We start from the raw sequence: 24,186 nt of genomic DNA on the forward strand, positions 1-24,186 counted from the left end.
CAGTTGTATTATACATATATACAGTATCATGTCCGTTTTGATAGTAAGGTGAAGGTAAAAAGCAAGGGACGTTGTCCTTGTCCTTAACTAATTAAGCACTACGCCATGAAGACGTATGGGAGAGTGGATGTATAAACCGACGTTTTCTTAACCTCGGCACTAGATGGAGGTGGGTGGTCAGCTTCACGCCCCGACCGCTTTACCCGTGGAAAGAGCCCCCGGTATCCATTGAATAGGAGGTTGGGTAGGACCCAGAGCTGGTCTGAACGAACTGGAGAAGTAAAAATTCTTAACCCTACCGGGACTCGAACTCCGAACACTCGGTTGTCCAGCCCGTAGCCCGTCGCTATACCGACTGCGCTCTCCCGGCTCTTTGTGTAGAGGTGAAAATCAGAAATATTGCTATAAAATTGACTGTGAATGCAGTTTCCATGGTTTGGTGGGTTTTATTCTTTGGGGGCCAGCAGCTACAGAGAAGAAAATACCGGCAACGGACTTCTTTTTTCTTTTTTCGTCGGTAACCCTCGACTTGAATACTTATTTCTAAGTATAGTAGTGTATGTTCCATTTAATCGTATTATGAAAAAAAATAATGACGTTTATAAACGAAATATTTCATTTTTGTCATTTAAAATATAAAATTGTTATACTTCTTGTACTAGGGCGTGGCGATGTTAAGGTTATGTAAATTGTTAATGAATTATGAGGTAACTAATGTCTTCGCGCGCTCAGACACTGAGATAGTCGGTTCGAATCCCACTCGAGGCATGGATGTCTGTCCGTGTTTCATCTGCGTTTGTGTTGTCCTGTGTAGGTAGCGGCCTTCGACAGGCTGATCCCACGTCGAAGTAGTTCTATAAACTGTTTATAAGGTACATAATTTTCATAATTAATTCTGAATGGGAACTGGCCAGAGAGCCTAATCCGTCAAGGTTGAAGAAGAATAAGAAGAGGTAGCTATCTGTGCCTATATAAGTAGGTATAGGAATAATAGCCTTCAGGGACTGGGATAAACCATGATTAGCCTTCCATTACCTCCCGCGAAATAGACACCTTTTCTTTGACTTCTCCAACAGGATTGGTAACTACAAGCTTAAGTTCGTGGTTGAATTTGTTGAATGTTTCTATTTCTAGTTCAGAAGAGTTCAGTGATTTCGTTTTACATTTATGCTTACTTTGTGTTGCTTAGAATGTTACAAAATTACAAGTATTGTTGTCGTTATTGTTCTAGGATGTGGCGCCGTGTAGTTCTATAGATGAATACTAACATTTCGGAGGAACCTGCTGCCTCCATCTTCAGGATATATAAATGAATCAAGCGAGTAACCGTTCTTCTATTCCTTACATCCATAGCATTGATCTTAACTCGACGTAACCTTCTATCCTATCTATCTATCTATCTATCTAAGTCCCTCCGAAGCGTTGGTACTCATGTACCAAACTACATGGCGTCACATCCCAGAAAACCGTAATCATGATACTACTGTGAGAATCTCAGATATCATGTAGAGCCAGTATTTGGAGGTAAGCCTACGTTTGGCTGAGCTCACAGATATATGTGATTCAGTATTGCTTCAGCCCCTAACAGGAAACTGTTTGTGAGGAAGGCGAACAAAATTTCCACGCCATCACTTGCGTTGAACTCTCCAATATGTAAATATCTGAAGAGGAATATGTACAAGAATGTGGGTCTAATACCTCTAAGGGAGAGGCCTTCTGGGAGGACTAGCAGTAAAGGTAAATGGAATATTAAGATGAAACACTCCGAAATAAGATTTGGTAAGAAGTGTAAGGTTGTACCTGTGCTTAACTAATTAAGCAGTACGCCTTGAAGACGTGACGGGTTATATCCTCTAAATAAGATCTAAAAGTTTGTGACGATGGTACATGAGTACAAATATTGTGTTTCTGGACGTTATCCATCGTTCTGTTTATATTTCAAAACACAATGTTTCGGAGACATGATTCTGTCTCCGTCTGCAGGTAAAACCTATCAATTGGACCCAACTGAATAGGTTTTACTTGAAGACCGAGACAGAATCCAGTCTCCGAAACGTTATGTTTTGAAATATAAATAAGGCAGTATTTTTAGACGAAAACAGGACGATGGATAATGTCCAGAAACATAATATTCGAGCTAATGTCCTGTTCTATATTAAGTCATTAATGATATCTCAAGCCCTTGTCATTGAGGTTAATTTCAACAGCTGTAGATAACAGAATAATTCACAATTTCATGATGTTACGCATGAACTAGTGCATTAGTGTTTACACAATGACCTGGTCTTACAGAATGTCTCTCCCTACAATAAAGACGTAATATTGCCTGAAGCTACCGTTACTAAGGTTGCTTACCAGTTTATGGTTAATTGACTAAGCAACTCACAGCGTCATGCTGCTATCCATGAACCACTGAAGTAGTGTTTACGTAACGACTTGGTCGTAAACACAATATGGCTCTATAATAAAGAGCTGATGGTTCTGAAGCCGCAGTCACCACGGTTACTTACAGGTTTATAGGTGACAGGATAAGTCTCGATGTTGTGCCACTATATGGGAACCGTTGTGGGTTCTGCTACGCAACAGCTTTGTTGTAATAATAAGGATAATTTTGTGCTAATGGCGTCGGACAGACCCCGCAAAGCAATGGAGCTACATTTGCAGCAAGTTCCTGAACTAAACCATCAATGAAAACGTATTTATAATAATAGACATTCCTTTCAGTAATTAACTTGTATCGTGCTTTCGTGACTTGCGTTATGACATTACCGACAACCCCTGTCTCCGTAAGAACAAGAGAAATATGTTACTGTGACATGCGGAAAGTTTCCTGTCTAATAATTTTAATGGCTATAAATTTAATTCACGATAGTCACCATTTAAGAGTAGTCTATTGTTAGGTTTGCTACTGACACCTCATCAGATAGCGATCAAAGGCACTAATGGTTAAAGTGGCATATGAAAACAAAGACATATCGAAATTTCAGAGCAAGGCGTTCCCCAGCACTGTGCCTCATTTCTCTGGGGATCTCCGGCCCTTTGTTGAGCCTTGGCCGCTTTTCAGTTCCTTGTTCCTGTACACAGTCAGTGTGTGGTCCTGTATGTGTGTGAAACTTGGTCTCTGACATTAAGGGAGGAACATAGACTGAGGGTGTTCGAGAACAGGGTGTTGAGGAGAATATTTGGACCGAAGAGAGATGAAGTGACAGGAGCTTGAAGAAAACTGAATAATGACGAGCTTCGTAACTTCTACTCTTCTCCGAGTATAATTAGAATGATCAAGTCAAGGAGGATGAGGTGGGCAGGGCATGTAGCACGAATGGGGGAGACGAGAAATGCGTATGAGATATTGGTTGGAAAGCCAGAAGGAAGGAGACCACCGGGAAGACCAAGGCGTAGGTGGGTGGACATTATTAAAATGGATCTTAGAGAGATAGGATGGGATATTATTCATTGGATTGATCTGGCTCAGGATAGAGACCAGTGGAGGGCTCTTGTGAACCTTGGTAATGAACCTTCGGGCTCCATAAAATCCTTGGAAATCCTTGAGTAGCTGCAGAATTGGCAGCTCTTCCAGAAGGGCTCAGCTCCATGAGTAAGTAAGTAAGTAAGTAAGTAAGTAAGTACACAGTCAGTAGGACTCCTTGCACGGGGGGAGGGGGGTACCAGCCCCTCATAAGGTCTCTACCGGTACACAGAATATATACACACAGACATCCATGCCTTGAGTGGGATTAGAAGCCACGATACCAGTGTTCGAGCGGGCGAAGACAGTTCATACCTCAGACCGCGTGGCCAATGTCATCGGCACTCTCTGGGAGACGTACTACTATATATCTTTATCGTATGTAATACTGTGAAGGTGTATTGTCTTTCTTTATCGGTGTTAGGGCGTTTTTGTATCTAGCATAGTTGAGGTAATGGTTTTTAAGCAAGGATTCGTGTCCCTCTATGAGTAAGTGTTTCTATAGCAGGTAGGACGCCATAATATTGGATCTGCATATATATTTCTCGTCTCACAGCGACTTATACCGGTTTCGCTATATAGTAGGCTCAGAATTTGTAAGTCCATTTTTTTATGTAACAACTGCATTACGAATCGACAGATATGATCAGATGTTTTATTCAGTAGCTATACCGAAGCTTATTAATTAGGTACAATTTTCTTCTAAACTGAACTGTATGAATTGGTCGGTAACAGATATCAGAATTGTCTCAGTAATCGTCCAGTATTCTCTTAGAGTTTGGGGTACCCATAAAACTAGTTAGGCTCGTTAATTATACTTGGGGAAGAGTACAAGTTATGAAGCTCCTCATTGTGCCGTTTTCTCCAACCTCCTGTCACTTCATCCCTCTTCGGTCCAAATATTCTCCTCAACACCCTGTTCTCAAACACCCTCAGTCTATATTCCTTCCTTAATGTCAGAGACCAAGTTTCACACCCATACGGAACCACAGGCAAAATTATAGTTTTGTAAATTCTAATTTTTATGTTTTTGGACAACAGACGAGAAGACAAAAGGTTCTGGACTGAATGGTAGCAAACATTACCCGAGTTCAATCTCCTCTTAATTTCCCCCTGAATCAGGTTTCGATCTGTTATCGTTGTTCCCAAATATCTGAACTGTGCCACATTTTCAAAACATCAGTTTCCTATCTTTATATCATGATTTTGCCCTGCATTTTGGTGACAAGACAGTAACATATACTTAGTTTTCTCTGTGTTTACTTCTAGTCCAGCCTCTTTACTTGCGTCAGTTAAAGTTTGTGTGTTTTTCTTTATGGTACCTGCATTATCACCCAGTAGATTCACATCATCGGCACAGACCAACAGCCGACGTGTTCCATTTAATTTCAGTCCCACCTGGTTTCCATGGACCTTCCTAATTGCATATTCTGAGGCAAAGTTGAAAAGGAGTGGAGATAAAGCATCTCCTTGTTTTAGACCATTCTGGATAGGAAATTTATCAGACAAATGTTTACCTACACGGACTTTACTAAACGTTTCGTTTAAACACATTTTAATCAACCTAATTAGTTTCATGGGTATCCCAAACTCTATCAGAATGTTGTACAATACTTCCTTCCTAAGTGAATCGTAGGCTTTCTTGAAGTCTATGAATAGCTGATGTACTGTCTCATCGTACTCCAATTTTTCCTCCAGTAGCTGGCGAATGCAAAAGATCTGATCTGTAGTTGATCTGTTACGTCGAAACCCACACTGATGATCCCCAATAATTTCATCTATATATGGACTTAAACTTGAAGGAAGAGTATTGGATAAAATTTTGTATGAAGTTGATAGCAGTGATATTCCCCGATAATTACTACAGTCAGTTTTATCACCCTTCTTGTGAACTGATACAATAATAGACTCCTTCCACTGATCAGACAATTTTTCCTTATGCCAAATAGAAGTAATTAGAGTGTGGATCTTAGAAAGTAATATTTCACCTCCTGCTTGAATAAGTTCTGCCGGAATTTGATCACTCCCTGGCGATTTATACCATTTCAATTTTGCAATAGCACTTTCAGCCTCAAAGGGTCTAGGATCAGGTATTAATGGCTCAGCAGTATCGATTTCTGTCTGCCAAAATCACTGACCCTATGTACATTCAATAACTGAGAGAAGTAGTTCCTCCACCTATTCAAAATGTTGTGGGAATCTGCAAGCAGATCACCATTCTCATCCTTCACAAAGTTACTGCTAGGCTGGTAACCCCTTTTAAAGTCATTTATTCCTCCATACAGGTCTCTAATGTTCTTGTTCTTTACCCTCTACATCATTTAATTTCTTGAGATTGAACCTCTCCATTTGAACTCAGTGTGTTGTTTGTTTGCTCACTGCCAGTCTTTCCGTAATCTTTGCCACCGCCAGGTAGTGGTCAGTATCACAATCTGCTGCCCTGATTGATCGGACATCAAGAATACTTGAATGCCATCTCCTGTCTATCAAAATGTGGTCTATTTGATTGTGTATCTTCCCATCAGGAGATGTCCAATTAAATTTATGGATGTTACGATGTGGGAACATTGTACTTTTGACAGTAAGATTTTTTGATGTGGCAAAGGTGATTACTCTAACTCCGGTATCATTACTAATTTCATGAAAACTCTCATTTCCAATTGTTGGTTTGAAAATGTCTTCCCTCCCTACTTTGGCATTGAAATCTCCTAACAAAATTTTCATAGGGTACTTCGGGAATTTATCAAATACATGTTCTAGTTCAAAATAGACTCTATCCTTTACGTCATCAATTTTATCTTCTGTTGTGGCATGAACATTCATAAGAATGATATCACACCAGCGACCTTTTAGTATTATATATGGTATCCTATCACTAATGAATTCTAAAGAGGCCTCCGTAGTCTAGAGGTAACTTTCCCACCTCATGACTCGTGGTACGCGTGTTCAAACCTGGCGAAGGTCGTCGAATTGTTAAGGGCAGAAGAATTCAGGGAACAACTCCTCCGGGAGGGACTTTAAGCCGTGTGTCCCGTGTCGTAGCTTTACGGCACGTAAAAGAACCTCATATCTCCAAAGAAGGTCACAGAGCCAAATTCAAGGACGTTTCCCGCCCAAAAAGTAGTCTCTAACACCTCTGATAGAAGGGGGAGCATTATAGATACCGCCAAGCTAGTGGAGGCCGAACTCGCTGGCTCGGTCGGGACTGATGGTACACACCAATGTCAGTAGGATATAGAGACTGGTAGAATATCATAGAGGGAAGCACAATGGACCAATACTGGTCTGAGTGCATGGGGAAACCCACCCTCTCCAGTAACTAACTAACTAATGAATTCTACCCTCTTAACTGCTGATACGATTCTCTTATGTACGAAAAAACCTGTGTCTAATTCATGATTGTCATTCCCTTTTCCATAGAAAAATGTATAGTCTCCCGCTGGTGCGATGCCTGGAGTTGAGATTGTCAGGCTTATGTGTCTGCAGCCTTTAACCCCCAGGAAGATTTCTGGTACTCATTTCTGTTAGAGGCTGAGTCGACCACAGGGCCATAGTGCGGCTGGAAGTATTAGGTCAGTTGAAAAATTCAATGACATCGGGAATGGAAACTGTGACCTACCAGCTTGTAGCATACTCTCTCAACCCAGTGTACTACCGCATGCCCCCGTATGTATGGTGTTGTACAAAGTAAAATGCATGTCTTCAGTGGTCAGTATCAGATTAAATAATGGTAACCAGCGTCAGGGGCGGGTATCGAACTCAAGACATGAAGTAGTGGTGACGCACTACGGTAAAATGTTTTTTTGTCTTCTTTTTATTGCTAGTGGGGTGGGACTAAGTCCCTCGTTCTGCGGCCACTTCTGGCCTATTTTACCAGCTCCAGATGATAGGTGAGGGTGATTCTGGAGCAATTGGTGGAATGAAGATTAGCAGGGGAAACCGAAGTACTCGGAGAAAACCTGCCCCAGCGTCACTTTGTCCACAAATATCACGTGACCAGACCCGGGATCGAACCCGGGTCGCCGCGGTGGGAAGCCAGCGACTAACCGCGGCCCTACGGTAAAATGGTTACTGGCTTCACTTTCATATTCGCGTTCCATGTTAAAAAACATGTCAAGTTACTTGAATCTGAAATCGCTCCAGATGCACACTTGTCAATAATGTTCAGTGATACTGAGTGCGATCAGGTATCGCGGGCTGGCTTCGTAAAGATCCACTGTTTCGCTTACTCATCGACTTCAAGAACTGAAGCAGCATGTTCCTCCGAAACGTCGGTAGGCTTAAACCCAACTACACAGCCCTGAATTCAAGAAGATGGTACTCGTCATATATCAGCTTGAGATTACGGTTTTCTGGAATGTGACGCTGTGTCATTTCCTAGATAGGAACCAACGTTTCGAACAAACCTACTGCTTCCAACTGCTAGCTTCATTTAGATGGGTTTAATCTCGTTGCCGAACTGAGTGGCTAGTGCTAGAAGGATATCAGTACAATCAGAAACCACTGTTACAATATATTTTCTGAATATTATTAAAAACATAAAATGTTATAATACAATGAGTACAAAATCTAACGTTTTTAAATAATAATAATAATTCGTTCAAATATTTATAAATTACAATTAATATGTTTAAGAAGATTTTGTTAAAGTTTTTAAAACAAATTGGTTTGTGTCCTTTTCATTTCTTCTCTTTGAAGGAAGCCAAGCATCTGCCACCTCATGGTTCTGTTGTTTGGAGAATAGGATCCTTCAGTGTCGTCCTGTTGATGTTCGAGGCGCGCTGTGTTGTTATACAAACGGTGGATGTTCCCAGTCCTCTGTGTTCCCAATCGGTCCGCGGCATCAGCTACCAGCTTCACATAGCAACAGGTCACAACGACTGAACGGTAGCAGTACTCTAATTCACTCACTCACCAACTGACCTGACTGACTCACTGACTAACTCCACACTAACTCCATTGTCCTCGCTGAATCCCGCTCATTCTGAAAGTGAGGAGGTTGATCCATTTCAATCTCCATTGTCCTCGCGGAATTCCATTGANTCGTTTGTTTCGCATTCTATGCCTAGCAATGGTTCACATGCCACATCGCTGTCCACAATCCTACAGGCGTAAGGCCATTTGGTCTCCTCCGGGGCTGTTTTCCTGGCGTCAGAAATGGGTCTCGCCTTCCGTCCCTGCGACACGGTTCTGGCGGTGATTCCTCTTCTACTCCTCCCGCTACTCAATTCTTAAGGCCGCTAGTCCTGAGCAATTCCCTGACAAGATGCGAGCCGGTCCAGGAGTGCAAAAAGCATCCTCGATCGACGGTTCCCCTGGATCCTGTCTAGCACATCGTTTGTCTGTGTGACTGCCATGACTGTTGGAGGCTCTATGGCTTTCATTCGGTCTGGATCTGACTACAGAATCACAGCTAGTCACGCTCCGTGCCAGGCGGGTTTGCAGTGCGCTTTCATTCTGTCGCCGGCGCCTTCCTCCAGGTGTCAACCTTGGCCTTTATCTTGCTATAGTCAACCTTCTTGCTATATATCTTCACATTACTCCGTCCAGGCCTGTGGTACGTGCTGCTCTGAGACACGGCCTTGGCTGTCCTTGCCTTGAGGTTTGGGGGTTGCGCCAAACCCACCCCCGTCTTCATTGGAAGTTCCTTCTTTTCGGCTGTAGGTTTTGAAGCTGCAATATAGTTTTCCCTTCGTCCCCTCATCTCCACAGGGGACTCCATGGTTGCCTGATGACCTACTATCTCTTCTGTAATAATCACAGGCAAGCTCTCCGCCTTAATCTTCATAGGATCCACCTCATCCTGAGGATGTGCATCTTGTTCGTCTTCTTCCACTATTTTCGGCATTTCTGTTTGTTGGAATGTGAGGGAGTGCTCATCCGCCCTCACTTCCAAATTCCTCGTTGAATCCCCCTCATTTCGAAAGTGGGCAGGGCGTTCGTCTGCTTTCTCCATTGTCCTCGCGGAATTCAGCTGATTGTGAAAGTGGCCATCGTCTTCGTCTTCCTCTACTTTTACGTGCAACATATCCGCAATTTTCTGCAATCTGAGACGGCGCTCTCCTGACTGCGTCGCCAAATTCCTGCCTGAATCCCCCTCCATTCTCCTCACAAATTTCAGCCTAATGTTAGAGTGAAAAGGGTGTAACTTTTCAGTCTTCATTGTCCTCGCGGAATTCAGCTGACCTTGAACGTGGCCATCGTCTTCATCTTCCTCTACTTTTAACGGAATGGTATTCTGAAGTTGCTGGTTTCTGAGATGTTGCTCTTGTGTCCTCATCGACAAATTCCTCACTGAATCCCCCTCGTTCTGAAAGTGGGGAGGTTGTTCTTTCTCCTCCATATCGATTGTCCTGGTGGAATCACTGAATAACTGATTATAATATTCGCCCTGGGCCTTCAAAATCCTGCTAATTTTATCCAACTCATTCCTCCACTGAGCAAGCTCTTCGTCTCGTACCTTCGCCATAAGATAGAAAGTGTGAAGCTCATTCTGGACCCGTGCACGTAGTTCTGCCGTTTTTTTAATTTTCGCCGGCACGTTTCTCATCTCTAGCAGGACACATTTCCACTGGTGTACTGAAATCTTGAACTGTGCCGGTTTCTGTGTTCTCTCATGTTCCCTGTACGAAACCCGCCGAAGGGGGCACCACACAATCACACACACAGTGAGTGTGATGAGGCTGAGGAACAGGGGACCACCAAGTAGAATCCAGAAATACTCGTGTTCTTGTGACATTCTCCGCTGAAATGCCCAGGACCCTGCATACTCTGCTTTCTTTGTTCTAGCGGAGGTTCCAGCCTCAATTATTTCTGAGTCTTCCATTGTCTGCAAGGTTCGGACAGTATCAGATTTTGGGATGCGTTCAGGTGCTGCGTTAGATTCTGGTACTGGTACTGGTACAGGTGCTGAGATCGGTCCAGGTGCAGTAGATAGTTCGAATTCTGGGATTTTATGGTATATTCCTATTTGGGGAAATACCATAAAAGCTAAGCATGCTAGAATGAGGGCTGATATTTTGCACATTTTCGTGGCTTATTCTTCCAACACTTCGAAATACTATTTAGTACGTCTAACACGGGTTTCGTTCAGACCGCTAAATCCAATGAAGACCTGGTGTAGCTGGTTTACCGTCTGTGAATTTGTAACACTTTCACTATTCTACACCCTCCGTAAATTATACTGCAAGCGCCGAGTTTTTACTAGTCGTTCCTTGGCAGTGGCACACTGTCACTAGTATATCTCGCTCCTCGCCTCACTGTCGAAGTCAAAGTGCAGAATCAAACTAGCTGCTTCGTTATATAGCCTGGGCCTGGCCGCGCAGAAAACGCCTATTAGAACAGTTCTTTTACTGTTGCGTGTAGTGATTATCTAGCAACGTAGTGTGTTTACAGAACAATTACCTAGCAACGGCTTCTCTTTTCGAAGCGAATACCTAGCAACAGCTTTTAATAGCAGTTTATTTCGCTGTCGTTGCCAGGTTACGGGTATACATGCGTAGTTTTGTAGATACTGGAAGCGTTGTAAAATATCATGAAGAATAATGAGCTGATATGTCTTTGTAATTAACATGAATAATGTTTTTCTGTTATGTAGGAACTGCATTTATGAACGTAATATTTAATAACTAAACTGCCTAAAAGTGTTAAATCTCTGAGTAAATTTCTTTGAATTTCTTTAATGTAAAGTAGACCTATCGAGATAGCATTGTGAGTGTGGGGGAAAACTGTACTGATTAAGAATGTGTCTAAGTAAAACCTATAGTAAAGTCCGTATAGATAAACATTTGTCTGATAATTTTCCTAAAGGACATGTTTTTTTCGCCACTGCATTTCAACTTTGCTTTAGAATGTACCATTAGGAAGGTCCAGGAAAACCAGGTGGGAGTGAAACTAAACAGGACACATCAGCTGTTGGTCTATGATACGAATCTACTGGGTCATAATATAGATACCATAAAGAAAAAAACACAAACTTTAATTAACGCAAGTAATGAGGTTGGTCTAGAAGTAAACACAGAATAAACGAAGTATATGTCACTGTCTAGTCACCAAAATGCAGGGCAAAATCATGACATAAAGATAGGAAACATGTTTTGAAAATGTGGCACAGTTCATATATTTGGGAACGACGATAACAGATCGAAACTTGATTCAGGAACAAATTAAGAGACTGACTTGGGTAATGCTTGCTACCATTCAGTCCAGAAGCTTTTGTCTTTTCATCTGCTGTCTAAGAACATAAAAATTAGAATATATAAAACTATAATTTTGCCTGTGGTTCTATATGGGTGTGAAACTTGGTCTCTGACATTAAGGGAGGAATATAGACTGAGGGTGTTTCAGAAGTGGATGCTGAGGAGAATATTTGGACCGAAGAGAGATGAAATGACAGGAGGTTGGAGAAAACTGCACAGTGACAAGCTTCATAACTTGTACTTTTCGACAAGTACAATATAATAAGAATGATTAAGTAAAGGAGCATGAGATATGTACGGTATGTAGCACGAATGTGGATGAAGAGTAATACAAACAGGATATCTGTACAAAGCGACCACTAGGTTGACCAAGACGTAGGTGAATGGATAAAATTAAAATGGATCTTAGAGAGATAGGATGGGGTGGTATTGACTGGATTGATCTGCTGAAGATAGGGACCAGTGGAGAGTTCTTACGAACATGGTAATGCAGCTTCGTGTTCCATAAAATGCTAGGAAGTTCTTGAATAGCTGCACAGCTGGCAGCTTCTCAAAAAGTTCTCAGCTCTATGAAATTAATGGTTAGTTCTCAGTAACTCTTTAGTTTTTTTTTTATCAGTAATCTGTCAGACGACAGGTCCACAGTCTCTCCCAAAACAGTTTCTCCACTTAATGCGATCTAGAGATTTCTCCTTCAAATGAGAATATCCTCTTCTGTCCCCAAGGTCATCCAGCATCTTCTTACGTCTTCTGGTTCGCATACATGGTGTCTCTGTGTTTGGAAAGAGACTATCCAGGAAAAGTGATAATGTGGTAGTTTTTCCATTTGCTTTCCACATCGCAGTACAACAGCCGTTCAAACCACTCTGGTCACGCCTGTTGCTATACGAACTTGAACCATCTCGAGCATCATTTGCTCTGTGCTTCAAGTCGCTACTGATGACGCTGCTTCCGGCTGCTTCCGCTGCTTGGTGTCCCTCTTCGTCTGATGCCTACCCTTTGACCTGTCCAGCAAAGGAGGCCCTGCCAGTAGTTACGCTACCGCTGGTATAGCTCTCAGGATCCTTGGCATACTCAAACCCCCTACCACGATAAGGTGGAGGCACCAACGAGAGGGACTCTTTAGTTATGAACACTTAAAACTCCTGAACTAATCGACATCTTCAAATGTGCTCTTTGACGTTTGAATTAAGCAATTCTGGTAACGCTTCTTTAATTAAACACTGTCTCCATAACGAAGTCGGTACCGGTTGAATTAAGTATAATGTTCTTCAACATAATTCGCTTCATACCATTTCATCGTATCTCATTCAGTAACTCTTGAATTAAACATCGTTGTTAACGATGTAACTCGCTCGATAAAAAGGTAAAATAAAAGGTAAAGCTATCCCTGTCCATGGAGTCCATTGAGGCCCATAGGGTTGTGAGACGTCGAGGTTCCCACATATTCTCTAGACAATCGGCTCACAGATGGCGGTAAGGTTGTCAGCCTTACGCCCCGGCCGCCTTCACCCCCAGGAAGTTTCCTGGTAATCATTTCTATTAGAGACTGAATCGCCTCCAGGGCCAAATTAAACCTGGAAGCATTAGGTCAATTGAAATAAATCAAATGACCTCATCGGAAACCTAACCCGCGACCTTCCGGCTTGTAGCATAATGCCTCAGCCAAATAAGCTACCGTTGCTTCTGAATTCGTCATAAATTGGTCATTGCACGTAACGTAAGTTGGACAACTGTTGAATTAGCAGCATCAGCGTCGGTGTCCATCCGTTTGAACGTGTAACTGCCGCTATCAAGGTCAACATGTTCACAAACTGCAATGAGTCCGTGCATTTCTAGCCAGCCAGATCTCTGTCATAAGCGGATTTATTGTGATGTCCGTATGACATACTCATTCACATGTGTACATTTGCTTCACTTGCAAACGTATCTGAATTTCAAGTTAAAAGCTTAACGATGTTTTAAACGGAAGAAAATAACACGCTAAAAAGAAGTTTTATTTATTTCCTTGTTCTTGAATTACGAAGTCATTTTAATCTGAAGATATTAAGGGTATTATATGCAAGAAAAGCGGGGAGCTGGTATAGCGACTGGCTACGGGCTGGACGACCAAGAGGTCGGCGTTCGAGTGTTGATAGGGTCAAGCATTTTTTCCACGTCGTCTGGGGTCCACCCAACCTCCTATCCAATGGGTACCGGGGGCTCTTTCCATGTGGTTAAATATCCGGGGCGTGAAGCTGACCACTCATCTGGAACTAGTGCCGAGGTCAAGAAAATGTAGATCTATACATCCACTCCTCCATACGCCTTCATGGCGTAGTGTTTAATTAATTCAGCACAGGGACAACTTTACCTTTGCCATGAAGCAGGGTGTCTCGCCCTAAGGGGGGGGGGGGGGAGGGGGGGAGGATGTTTCAGAACAAAGTGCTAAAGAAATTATGTTAGCTACACAGGAACACAGAGAAGCAGTGATCGTGTTGTATGTGTATGTAATGCCATTTTAATTAGAGTGCGCCAGGTTCTTGAGCTCTGCTTTTTAATTTCAAAATAACGATCTTAATTCATATTTTTCTTTGCCGTTTCTCTTTTTCTCTCTGCAGTCGGTAGGGTATCCACAAATGTAACAATGGAACATTTTAAATGTCCCTTCGGCTAATTATAAAACAAATTTCATATTTCTTTTATAACTTCTACTAAAAAAAATGTATTTATATTTGTTAGTTGGCATGGAAATTTTCCACCGTGTTTTATACAAAGATCTTTTCAATCTCTAGGTCCCGGGAAAGGAATTTAGTAAATTTATTACTCCAACAAGATTAACGAGGAAGCAATTAAGTGTGTGAACAGGCGTCGCTCTTTTGAAACGACGACAGGGATGTCGCATTATTTTCTGAAGAAAAATAAAAATGTTATAACATGGAAGTTCTCGTCAATGCGGCTGTCTTCTCTGTGCCGAGGTTGTTAAATAGCCGCCTTTCAGAAGCGACTGAAAATATTTCCTCCCTCCCCACTTATATTCATTATAAATTCAAATCACTGCTCTAAAAATGTTAGTACCTGCCCGCAGAAGACTCGAAGTAGCTTAGTACAGGAACAGGCTATGGGCTTGTAAGATTTTTATGTTCTCCATAGCGTCTAGACCAGCTTTGGGGCTCACCCAGACTCATATTCAGTAGACACCGGGGTATCTTTCCTCAGGAGTAAAACGGCCTGGATCGTGAAGCTGACCACTCACCTTCGACTAGTAACTAGGTCAAGAAAATGTGGATCTATACAGCCACTTCCGCATACGCCTTCATGACGTAGTGCTTAATTAATTAAGCAAAGGGAAAACTTTATGTTTTATGTGTGTACCGAGCCGTTGTCCGGAAACGGTCGTTGACTACAGAGTCTTTTCTCTGTTATTTATCCCGTTGCATGTTCCGGTTCTTTGACACACACAGCCAATAAACTGAAAGTCAAGTACAGTTCATAGTTACGTTAACTGAGAAAAGCGCCGTCTGCTAGAATGTGACACCGTATAGTGTGGTAGAAGTTCAGCGAAGTTACGGAGGAACATAACTTCCCCATCTTCAACTCGCTACGTGCTTGTTGCTTGTCCGGCTTACTGAAGCTCTGAAGATGGAAGCAGTATATCCCTTCGGAACTTCGGTAAACTTCTATCTCACTGTAAGGCATCACATCCTGGAAGGCAGAGAACCTCAAGAAAGATGAAGGTAAATTTTCCCCTGTGCTCAATTAATTAAGCACTACGACATGAAGGCGTATGGGGGACTGGATGAATAGGTCCACCATTCTTTACTTCAGCACTACGTGGAGGTGAGTGTTCAGTTTCACAGGTTGGCCGCTTCATGCCCCGAAGAGAGCCCCCGGTATTCACTGGATAGATGTGTAGGCAGCAGAGTCGGTCTGGACAATGTGGAGAAGAGAAAAATCTCTTGCAAGAGCTGAGGTTTTCGCGGCGGTGAGTATGAAGAATGCCGTCTTCTGGGACATGGCGCCGTGTAGATCTTGTAACCCGACGTTTCGGGGGAATGAGGCTGCAGCCATCTGCTCAAGCTGGTTCCTCACTCGCGGATTCTTCTACCCTGAAGATGGAGGCGATACGTTCCTCCGAAATGTCGGTTCACACAAGATCTATACGCCACCAAATCCAAGAAGACGGCATTCTTCAGAAATATCCTTTGGTCCAGCCGCGAATCGAGCCACGTTAATGATTATCCTCGCGTGTGGTAAACTAGGCTAGACGTATCGAAAAATAATTTAAATTATAGGTCTCAGTGAGATCTGTGTTCCGTGTCATTTGACAGTTTTAAGGGCGGCGTTTTAAATTGATAACAGGTGCACTGTAACTTCGTGTAAAGTGGGGTTTATAACTATCCGATACATACTAAAATGAAACTCTCTGAAGAGTGGAGAATTAGTACCAAAATTCGTCGTAATCCATTAGTTTCCGAAATGAAAAATACTAGCAACTGAAAGAAAAAATGCGTGGTCTTCACCATGTAACTAGCATAGAGAAAACATGCAAACTCTTTTCCTCCCCTTTCACCATTTCCACCCTTTTCTTCTTTCTTTTACACTCCTCGTTCTTCTTCCTCATATTTTTCTCTCTGAGCTCGCCTTCGCTTGTGTCACCACGTCATCTCTTCTTTCGTTTCCTTTTTCATATAAAATTGATCTTCGTATTTGCCTTTTCTGTTCTTTCATATTTTCTTGTCTGCCTTTTTTTCTTCACTTCTCCTTGCTTTCCTTCATTTCCTTTTTCATATAAAATTGATCTTCGTATTTGCCTTTTCTGTTCTTTCATATTTTCTTATCTGCCTTTTCCTCTTCACTTCTCCTTGCTTTTCTTCATTTCCTTTTTCATATAAAATTAATCTTCTTATTTGCCTTTTCTGTTCTTTCATATTTTATTGTCTGCCTTTTCTTCTTCACTTCTGTCGCCCATTACATCGTGTGACTAGTCATCCTACACTCCAAAGAACACTCAGCGTATAACTTGCTGCTTGTTTCTTATCTACATTCAAGGACCTTCACAGTAAATGCTTTCTGAAACAAGCACCACTTGATGCCTTTTGAGAGCGTACTCAGAAAGAACTGAATACGAAATCCAATCATCTGGTTGCACGACACAGACTGCATATCTCATTATGCAGTCTCCACTTGTACTGCATTATCTGCCGCTTTTCATTAAGCTGCATGTTTTATTCTCGCTTTCACGGCGTTTCGGGACCCCACCTCAGTAGTTCATATAGCACCGTTAAATAGTTTCATAATTTAAATAACATTTTTTTGTTCACATGCTTTCAACTCTGGGTTAATCGAGACAAATGGATATATAACGTTCGTATATTTTTATTTAATCAATAGCATATTTACAATCTACTCCCGATAATATGGAGTAATAAGGGAATTTGTTCTAAGTAGGTCTCTTAATGAGATAAGTCATCCACTCATGATGATGATCATCATCATCAGTAATCTGTCAAGACGACAGGTCCACAGTCTCTTCCAAAACAATTCCTCCACTTAATGCGATCTAGAGCTTTCTCCTTCAAATGACAGTATCCTCTTCTGTCCCCAAGGTCATCCAGCATCTTCTTACGTCTTCTTCCTCGTCTTCTTGTCACTTCTATCCGCCCATCTATCTTTCCTTCGGTAACTTCTTTTAGAAGGCAGTTTCTGCGGAAAACATGACCAATCCAATTAGCCTTCCGTTTTCTTATTTCGTGTAGGATATTCCTCTGCTCACTGACTCTAATTAACACTTCTTCATTTCTTACATAATCGGTCCAACTGATCTTCTCCATCCTTCTCCAACACCACATTTCGAAACTTTCCAGGTGTTTCTCATCTTGATAATCTGACATAATTGTAACGGTGTTCTAGACTCGCATCCTTAACGTGTTGGATTCAGATTTCAACCGAAACACCGACTATTCTGACTGATATGTTTCTTGGTTTCCTTAAGTCCCTCCGGACAAATACCGGGTATTTACCTGGATTATGATAGGATATTGGTGGGAAAGCCAGAAGGAAAGGAACTACAAGGAAGACCAAGGAGCAGGTGGGTGGAAAATATTAGAATGTATCTTAAAGAGAAGGGATGGTTTGGATTGGATAGATCTGGCTCAGGATAGGGACCAGTGAGTGCTCTTGTGAACACGGTAATGAACCTTCGGGTTCCATAAAATGCTGGGAAATTCTTGGGTAGCTGCAGAACTGGCGGCTCCTCCAGAAGGGCTCAGCTCCATGAGTAAGTAAGTATGTCCTGATCACTTTTTTCCAAGTCTTTTCCAGGCCTGTTACAGGGATACTTTACCTTACCATACTCTCCAAGAAGTATTCAGTTTAAGCCATTTAGCTTCTGGCCCTTCCTGGCTTCTTCTACTTCATTTACTTCAGGAAACAGAAAATGTTTGCCATCGCTAGTGCGCATGAAGAAGCCGCCCCTAGCAACGGCCTGATTTTCGCCTGCTACCTAAAGTTTTATTTCGCTGCGAAGTGATTACACGGAGCCATAGAGGCGGAAGGATGAGGGAATAATACCTCCAGCACCACCGCTAAGCCTCTTAAATTTCCCAAAATAAATCGTCCTAATCACTAGAAGCGTCAGGAATTCCCCTAATTTCATGGCCGAACGAAGTGAGAATAAAAAAAAATGACCGGAGATTAAATATGTGCATAATCATTCTTCTACCCATTACACAGTGGGAAAGTTTCCATCAAGATAAGACTTCCTCCAACTCCGAAATTGGCAGAGCTTAATTTCTCGTGATTTTGGTGGCTCTCATGTTCAGTGGTTCACTTCGATACGCGATAATTTAAAATTATCTCAGAATAGTGCAAACGAAGCAGAACGACTTAACTATCTTTACTCCATAGTTGATTAATATTCGTAGTAGCTTAGCTCCTCAAGACAGTCTACACAATCTATGGAACCTGAAGGCTCACCATTGGCCCTTAACTTGTGCCAGATGAACTCACTCCACATCACTATCGCAATTCTTTAATATCCTTCCATTCACCCATAAAACTGCGTAATGAGGTGCGTTATAATTTCTATTCCTCGCCAAATACAATTAGAATGATCAAGTCAAAGAAGATGAGATGGGTATGCCATTTAGAATGAATGGGGAGAAGAGTAATGCATGTAGGTTACTCGTTAGAAAGCCAAAAGGAAATAGACCACTAAGAAGACCAAGACGTAGGTGGGTGAACAATTTTAAAAGGCTCTTAGAGAGATAAGATGGGGTGGTTTAGCTGGATCGATCTGGCTCAGGATAGGGACCAGTGGAGGGCTCTTGTGAACAAGGTAATGAAATTTCGGGTTCCATAAAATGTTGGGAAGTTCTTGAGTAGATGCACAATTTGCGTCTTCTCAAGAAAGGCTCAGCTCTATGAAGTTAGTTAGTTCCATTTACGTATAAATCTTCCAAGTGCAGATTCTCCGACCAAAACGTTTCTCTCCGATGCATGCTACATGTTCCATCCGTCTTATCATATATTATTTGAGGGAAGAATATCTATCATTAAGTTTAAAACCCCATAGCCATTTTTAACAACAGTCAGTATACAATATTATATTTAAGCATCCTGGTGCGCTCTATACGATATATAGTATAACTCCGTCCTAAGTGCAAACTATATTATAGGTCTTTCGTTTTGTTATACACTACACACTACACAGAATAACACCTGTACAGCACTAGAAACAAGAAGAAGCCGCTGCAGCACTATAGACATAGGGCGAGTAACCCTGACATTTTTAAATTTTAAATGTTATAAATAAGTTCAGTGTAACAGATACGTGAGTGTATACACCTGATGATGGCCGTTTGGGGCCGAAACCTGTACTGTATAAAGAAGAACAAAACGAAAGACCTATATAACAATCAGTATGTTGTCAATTTGTTTAAATTTAATTTGGCACCATAACTTTAACTTTACATGAAAATAACAGGAAGTTAATGGGTTGTAGTACAGGCCTTAGCGTCTACCTTCTTAAAATTTAGTGCTATATAACCGTCTAATAATTTATCCTTCATGGAATCTTAAACACAACATACCTGGGCTTCTAAAGTACAGCAAGAAGTGCGATTCCATACCACAGAAACAACAAATAATTCTGTCTGTGAACATCAATAAATTATACATTATAAATTAATAAATTGATTTGGGTTGGTTTAAAAGATCACCTAAAATATTCTTTTTTAATTCACAAGTCAGTCATGTTTGCGGGCATCTGGAAGCTCCGACAGTTAAATTACCGGCATTATTCTCCAGCAGGTAAATATTGTCACAGAACTTTAAAGAATACAGTCTCACCTTGCGAATACCTCTACACGCATCACTGACATGATTGGAATCACCGACTACTTTGAGCATTGTTGGCAGATTGCTCCGTTAGCATCCCATGTGATTCAAAATGACTATCTTCAAAATAAATTTTAACTTCGGGGATTTGAAAATTGCATCCAGAACTAAATCAGACGAGCATGATAAGCGTTCAAAAACAGTTGGTTGTTTGTTGGTTTCGTCCCTGAAATTGTTCTGTGGAAAGTCACATTTCAATTTGCTTGTCCGGAAAAGATTTGAGGGGTCAGAGTTCTAGTCCCAACAGGATCAAGAATTTTCTGTTTTCCACAACGTCTAGACAAGCACTGGGGCCCATCCTAGCATCATATCCGATGGGTACCGGGGGTAAAGCGGCAGGGGCGTGTGGCTGACCACTCACCTCCATCAAAATGCCAAGGTCAAGAAAATGTGTATCTATACATCCACTCACCCACACGCCTTCCTGGCGTAGTGCTTAATTAGTTGAGCACAAGGACATCTTTACACTGTCATTAACATTAAAAAAAACTGTTTGGTTTATTGGTCGCTTCATTTCTAATGCCGCACCTTTGACAATTCGTTTGACCTTTTAGGTACAACTGGGTGGCATATTTGTAACTCATTTTGTATCTGGATATCACTTTGGCAAGTTACTTTATCCAGATTTGAAGCGAGAAAATATGGCTGACTGTTTTGGAAAAACAATTCGTTTAATGTAAAACATTCGCACTTCTGTTTCGATCTGATACGATCTGATGCTTCCCATTGGAAACTTCAGCGTTCCCTTCTGGCCGACAACCTACTGGAAGACCGAAATCTGATTACTCGTGCCTGCTTTTGTTTCGAACGTTAAGATTCTTCTTGCAATCTTCCTGAAAAGTCTAAGGACACCTAATTTGTTTTGGGGGAGAGGGGACAGAACACTCTTAAAAGAAGATTAACTGCAGCCACAAAATAAACTGATTTCCAACGACTGATAAGATGTAACTATGATATTGTCACATGTAGAGGTGTACGCGTGACTAATAATTGTGGATTCTAGATTTGACGACTGGATTCATTTGACGTCACTATCACAATTACACTCGGTTATAACAGTTCACACACTCAACTGCCTCTGGATAACGAATCTCTCTCTGCGTAGCTCTGCTTCGTTTTTGAAAGCACGTTGATTCACTGCCAGGTCACATCTCCTTCTTCCGTGTTCTGTCGTATTCTGTCATCTTCTTCTACCTTGACTCCTGTACTAACGGCTTCTCAACTCGCCTCCTCTTATCCTTGCTAGGCGTCTGGGATAGGAATCATCTTGAAGAATTCTGTTTTTCATATCCGTGGTAACAGTCTGTTTAGAAGTCGTTACCATGGATATGTCTTCAACAGTTCCATCAAAATCCAGAGTAAGGCTGGGGCCACACGAGCGCACAAAATGCGTCCGTTGTAACGAACGTCGTGACGTCCGTTGTAGAAATATACTAGAGAGACGAATTCTACGCTTTCTTCTGGCTCCATTGCAGACAAAAAACTAGTGACCGCATTCTGCAACTGTGTGGTGTCCGCAGCAACGTCCATCATAAAGTACGTTAGTTACAACAGACGCATTTTGTGCGCTCATGTGGCCCCGCCTAACGGTGCATTTCGTGTTATCACGGGAACGTACTCCGCGAAGCCCTGCCCACCAGATGGGCACGTTGCAGCTTTCAGGCCGCACGTCACAATATCCAACACGCTCAGCTCATTATTGTCACTTGGTAAAGAAAGGAACTGTTTTCCTTCCTATAGTTCAGGATATTTTCTGTTCAAGGACTAGAACGCTTATCCCGTCATTGATGATGTAATTATCCATTGTTGCAGAGTTCAACCGTCGGTGCTGGCAACAAGACGAATGGGGTCAGCAACGGGCAATCCCAGACTGGCGGTAGCGTCAACAGCGTCGGTTCAGCGAAACAGCAACAGTCTCAGCAACAACAAACACAACAGCAACAACAGCAGCAACAACAATCGCAACAGCAAGACCCCAAACCTGTTGAATGCAATCTGTGCCATAGGAAGTTTAAGAATATTCCAGCTCTGAACGGGCATATGCGCTTACATGGCGGCTACTTCAAGAAGGTAAGAACAAGTTTCAGTGTTTATATCTGTTGGGTTCATATTGTATTAGAGCCGCGAAATGTTAGTGAGGGCTCCACGATTGGACATCACAAGGACACTGATTGTCTTAGTTTAATGATTTTAAGTTTGTGTAGCGCACTGATAACTGTATGCTTCACCTCTTCGACATTTCAACCGCAGATTATATTTATGGATTTCTACTGTTTCTCTTAAATTAGGCTACAATTATTATTTTTTCAAATATTTACTCTACACTCAGAATTTCAGGTTCTCACAGCGGTAATATTCTGGGATATAAAGCCGCGTAGGAAACCACCTGATTCGTGCTGTTGTCTTGTCTAGGTTATTCTTCGACCGTGAAGAAGGAGGCAACATATTCCTCCGAAACGTCAGTTGACTTTCAGCGGACTACACGGTGTTATATCCAAGAAGATGGAACTTTTCTCTTACAAGAATATAGGCCTATGCAGAATTATAGATTATTTTATATTTTGACATTGTTATTGGGTTTTAATTTTAGTTTTCGTTAGGATGTGCATAATATATATTCCGCTCATGTGAAAATTTGAATGATATTAACTCAAGAAGAAGGGTTGGTGTTCTATTTTCCGGTTCTTTCCCGGTATTCGTCCAGAAAGACTGATGAAGACCGGCCGTACATATGGGAATCCAGTTTTGAACTGGAACGTAGGAAACAACAAGCCACCTGAACAAGACCCTTGTTTCAAACAATATGAAATCGTCCATCGCCTGAAATATGGCACAAAGTTTTGCGAAAGTTAATATTGTTTTCTTCTTTTTGCGAGGCATGTCAAGGGGAATAAAACCGGATACTCGTTTTAAGTGCATAACACGTTTCCCAGGTTATAGCCAGTGCTGTTCAGCTATGACCATAGCATGCTGATATTAAGACCGTTTTGATATTATGTTATTGTTGGAATGCGTTAACCTTGTCTTGCACAGCGTGGACACCGGTTTGTATTCACTGCAGCCTGCGTGTCCAGTAGCATGTGCTAATCCCCTATAGTTCTGATAACAAAGAACTAGAACTGGTTGCCTTACGGAACCACGCGTTTTCCTTGAGAGCCAGTACTGAGTCTCGCTGAGAAAGAGTTGGATGACATCGCCCGAGATAATCGAAATTCTCCTAAGGAAAGAAGGGGAATAATAAAGAATTATATAAGGGTAGAATCCTGTTTTCAAAGTAAGCTAATAGCTAATATACAAATCACCGACACCCCTATTACAAGACATGAGTTCGAATCCCGAATAGTGAAGGCTGCAAATGAGATGTTATGTGTCACCAAGCAGGTTTGGGTGTTCGGTAACGTGTATGATTCATATTCTGAAAGTAGCCTTTGTGGTAGTCTTTTAGCAATTGGCCTTTTTTTTTTACGATTTTCAGTAATCACTCCGGAAAAATACCGAACTAGTAGCTTGTCAAATACTGTCGCCTCTTCCCGTAATTCTTTGCTTATCTGCCAATCATGATCGTCCTAACATAAATTCATGCCACTTGCCGTGTAACGTTGGTACGGCCCCAGTCAGTGCATATCAGTAATCATAATGCAAAGCCGGATCGTTTCAACCCACGCAAGAAGCAGCCAGCTTCATAAAATTATCGGCTTGAGACAGGAACAGACAATTGTAAGATACGAGATTGTGCTATAATCATTTTGCTGCCAAGCAGCCTTTACATTGAGAAGAAATTTCTATGTGGGAGAAAAAATATAGTAGCATTTACGATGGACATGTAAGTTTCAGTATTTTCACATATGTATCCATGTTTTCTATTTGTTTCATTCTGGTCCGTGACACTAAAAATATTACAAAAGATAAAACAACTCCGTCCAGTGTGACTGTTGAAGTTTTTACTACTTCAATTCTTAACATTCTTACGAGGGGGTACCCAAAAGAAGCCGAACTTTTTTTAACTTATTTATTCAAATTTTAAGCATAAACCTTCAATCCCCTTCAAAGTACTCTCCATTTACACTAATACACTTGTCTAGTCTTTTATTCCATTTTTGAAAACATTGTCTAAATTCATCTTTTGAGATGCTTGACAGCGCC

At 41.7% G+C, this 24,186-nt stretch overlaps 1 protein-coding gene across 4 annotated transcripts in view; it reads left to right on the forward strand.

Annotated features, from left to right (window-relative positions):
* The window catches only part of LOC111863320, a 1,149,828-nt gene that overhangs the window by 1,056,447 nt on the left and 69,195 nt on the right, over window positions 1-24,186 (forward strand). For all 4 annotated transcript variants that reach the window (XM_033751009.1, XM_033751005.1, XM_033751008.1 and 1 more), the window contains one exon: window positions 21,856-22,113. In XM_033751009.1, the coding sequence (XP_033606900.1) occupies window positions 21,856-22,113 (258 nt within the window). The remainder of the gene's footprint in view (window positions 1-21,855; window positions 22,114-24,186) is intronic.

This window comes from Cryptotermes secundus, unplaced genomic scaffold (genome assembly GCF_002891405.2).
Source record: "Cryptotermes secundus unplaced genomic scaffold, Csec_1.0 scaffold159, whole genome shotgun sequence".
NCBI classification, from domain to species: domain Eukaryota; kingdom Metazoa; phylum Arthropoda; class Insecta; order Blattodea; family Kalotermitidae; genus Cryptotermes; species Cryptotermes secundus.